General features: G+C 33.3%; 1 protein-coding gene across 1 annotated transcript; it reads right to left on the bottom strand.

Annotated features, from left to right (window-relative positions):
• Positions 1-216: 216 nt before the first annotated feature.
• On the bottom strand, positions 217-999 carry MIF2 (mini zinc finger 2). The gene is made up of 2 exons (XM_028067759.2): positions 893-999; positions 217-784 (listed from the first exon to the last, which is right to left on the bottom strand). The coding sequence occupies exon 2, from the start codon at positions 726-728 to the stop codon at positions 462-464; it is 267 nt and encodes an 88-aa protein (XP_027923560.1). The 5' UTR covers positions 729-784; positions 893-999; the 3' UTR covers positions 217-461.
• Positions 1,000-1,462: the final 463 nt, after the last annotated feature.

The raw sequence follows: 1,462 nt of genomic DNA, 5'->3' as shown, positions 1-1,462 counted from the left end.
AAGCAAGACCAGAATTTCTGAAACTGACAACTGATTCACCCACTTAACAAATCCTTACATAAACATGCTTAAGAGGGTTTAAGAAAGTAAAATTGACTTAATTTCTGAGAAATATATGATTTTCTGAGACAGAAAACAAAAAAAAAATCATATATTGGTTGAGAGGTAGTTAAGCCAAACATATGTAAGAAGAGAAGATGATGAAAGTTTCAGACATACATCAGAAAAACAACCTTGTGAGTTGTCATTACCTTTGTCTTTTCTCTTTAGACACATCAACCTCAAAATCAAAATCACATGGTTTCTACTCTAGAACATATATATATATATATATATTGATATAGCAGTTCAGAAGTGTGGTAAAAGCTGAATAATAAGAAGTAAAAGCAAATTAAGTCCACAAAATATATTACAAGAGAGGAATAGTTGCATAATTGTTGAGGTGTATGTATAAAAAGCTGTCATGTGCCAATGGAGGGAGGTGAGGAACACTCACACACAACTTCAGTTTCCACCATTCTCTTGTGGAAGTTCCTGTGGCAGCCACATGCAGCACAAGTGAGAGCAGCACTTGTTCCTTCTCCACCACTCGCCATGAACTCTCTGCAACCATCAACAGCATAACCTCCAACATTTGCTGCATGATTCTTCTGGCACTCACCATACTTCACACTCCTAACACTTCTCTGAGGCTCTTCTCTTCTCACAACCACTTGCCGCTTCCTCATGCTTCTTCTTCTTCTTCTTCTTCTCCTCTTTTTTCCCTTCAAAAACCTCTCAAACCCTGCAAAGTCACGCCATGAAATTTTCTGAGAGCTTTCGTCAATTGAAACAGAAACTGAAACAGAAAGGAACAAGAGGTAGAGAGAGATAGAGGGTTTGTACAACTCACTTGGAATGGATATGCAGAGCCCTAACCCTAGCTGTGTATTTATAAAACATGAACTTGATGTTGTACTCTTTCAATTAATATTAACAACTCAGTGGGACCTACTCATAAGTCATAATCACATCTCTTTCTTTACTCTATCTACTATTCAATAATTATTGCCAAAACCTTCATTAATTAATTCCAGTATAACAATATCTTCCAATTTTCTCTTCACTTTAACTCTCATGCACTGTCAATATATATATATATATATATATATATATATATATATATATATATATATATATATATTTTTTACATAAAATGAAAAACCTTTGTTATACATAATAACGTATTTATAATAAAGTAGTATTTATTCTTTCTGTTCACACTTCTAAGAGTTAGAAATTAAAAAGACTGTAATATTAATAACATATAACTGATGTAGCAGACGATTATGTTGACTCATGAACTTTACTACACTTCCAATCCAACACATCTTGTTGCCTTTTACTACAGAAAGGATTCACTGGTCAAATAGGTTTTTCATAAATTCGCCACGTAATGAATTAATGTTTTTAATCTAGTTAG

Source organism: Vigna unguiculata, chromosome 4 (assembly GCF_037176805.1).
Source record: "Vigna unguiculata cultivar grain cowpea cultivar isolate G323 ecotype 2 chromosome 4, ASM3717680v1, whole genome shotgun sequence".
Taxonomy (NCBI): Eukaryota; Viridiplantae; Streptophyta; class Magnoliopsida; order Fabales; family Fabaceae; genus Vigna; species Vigna unguiculata.
Note: the sequence above shows the minus strand (reverse complement) of the source record. Positions and strands in the feature narration are given on the sequence as shown.

Excerpts from the sequence above, each read along its gene's own strand:
- MIF2 (XM_028067759.2), bottom strand. The coding sequence starts at position 728 with ATGAGGAAGCGGCAAGTGGTTGTGAGAAGAGAAGAGCCTCAGAGAAGT.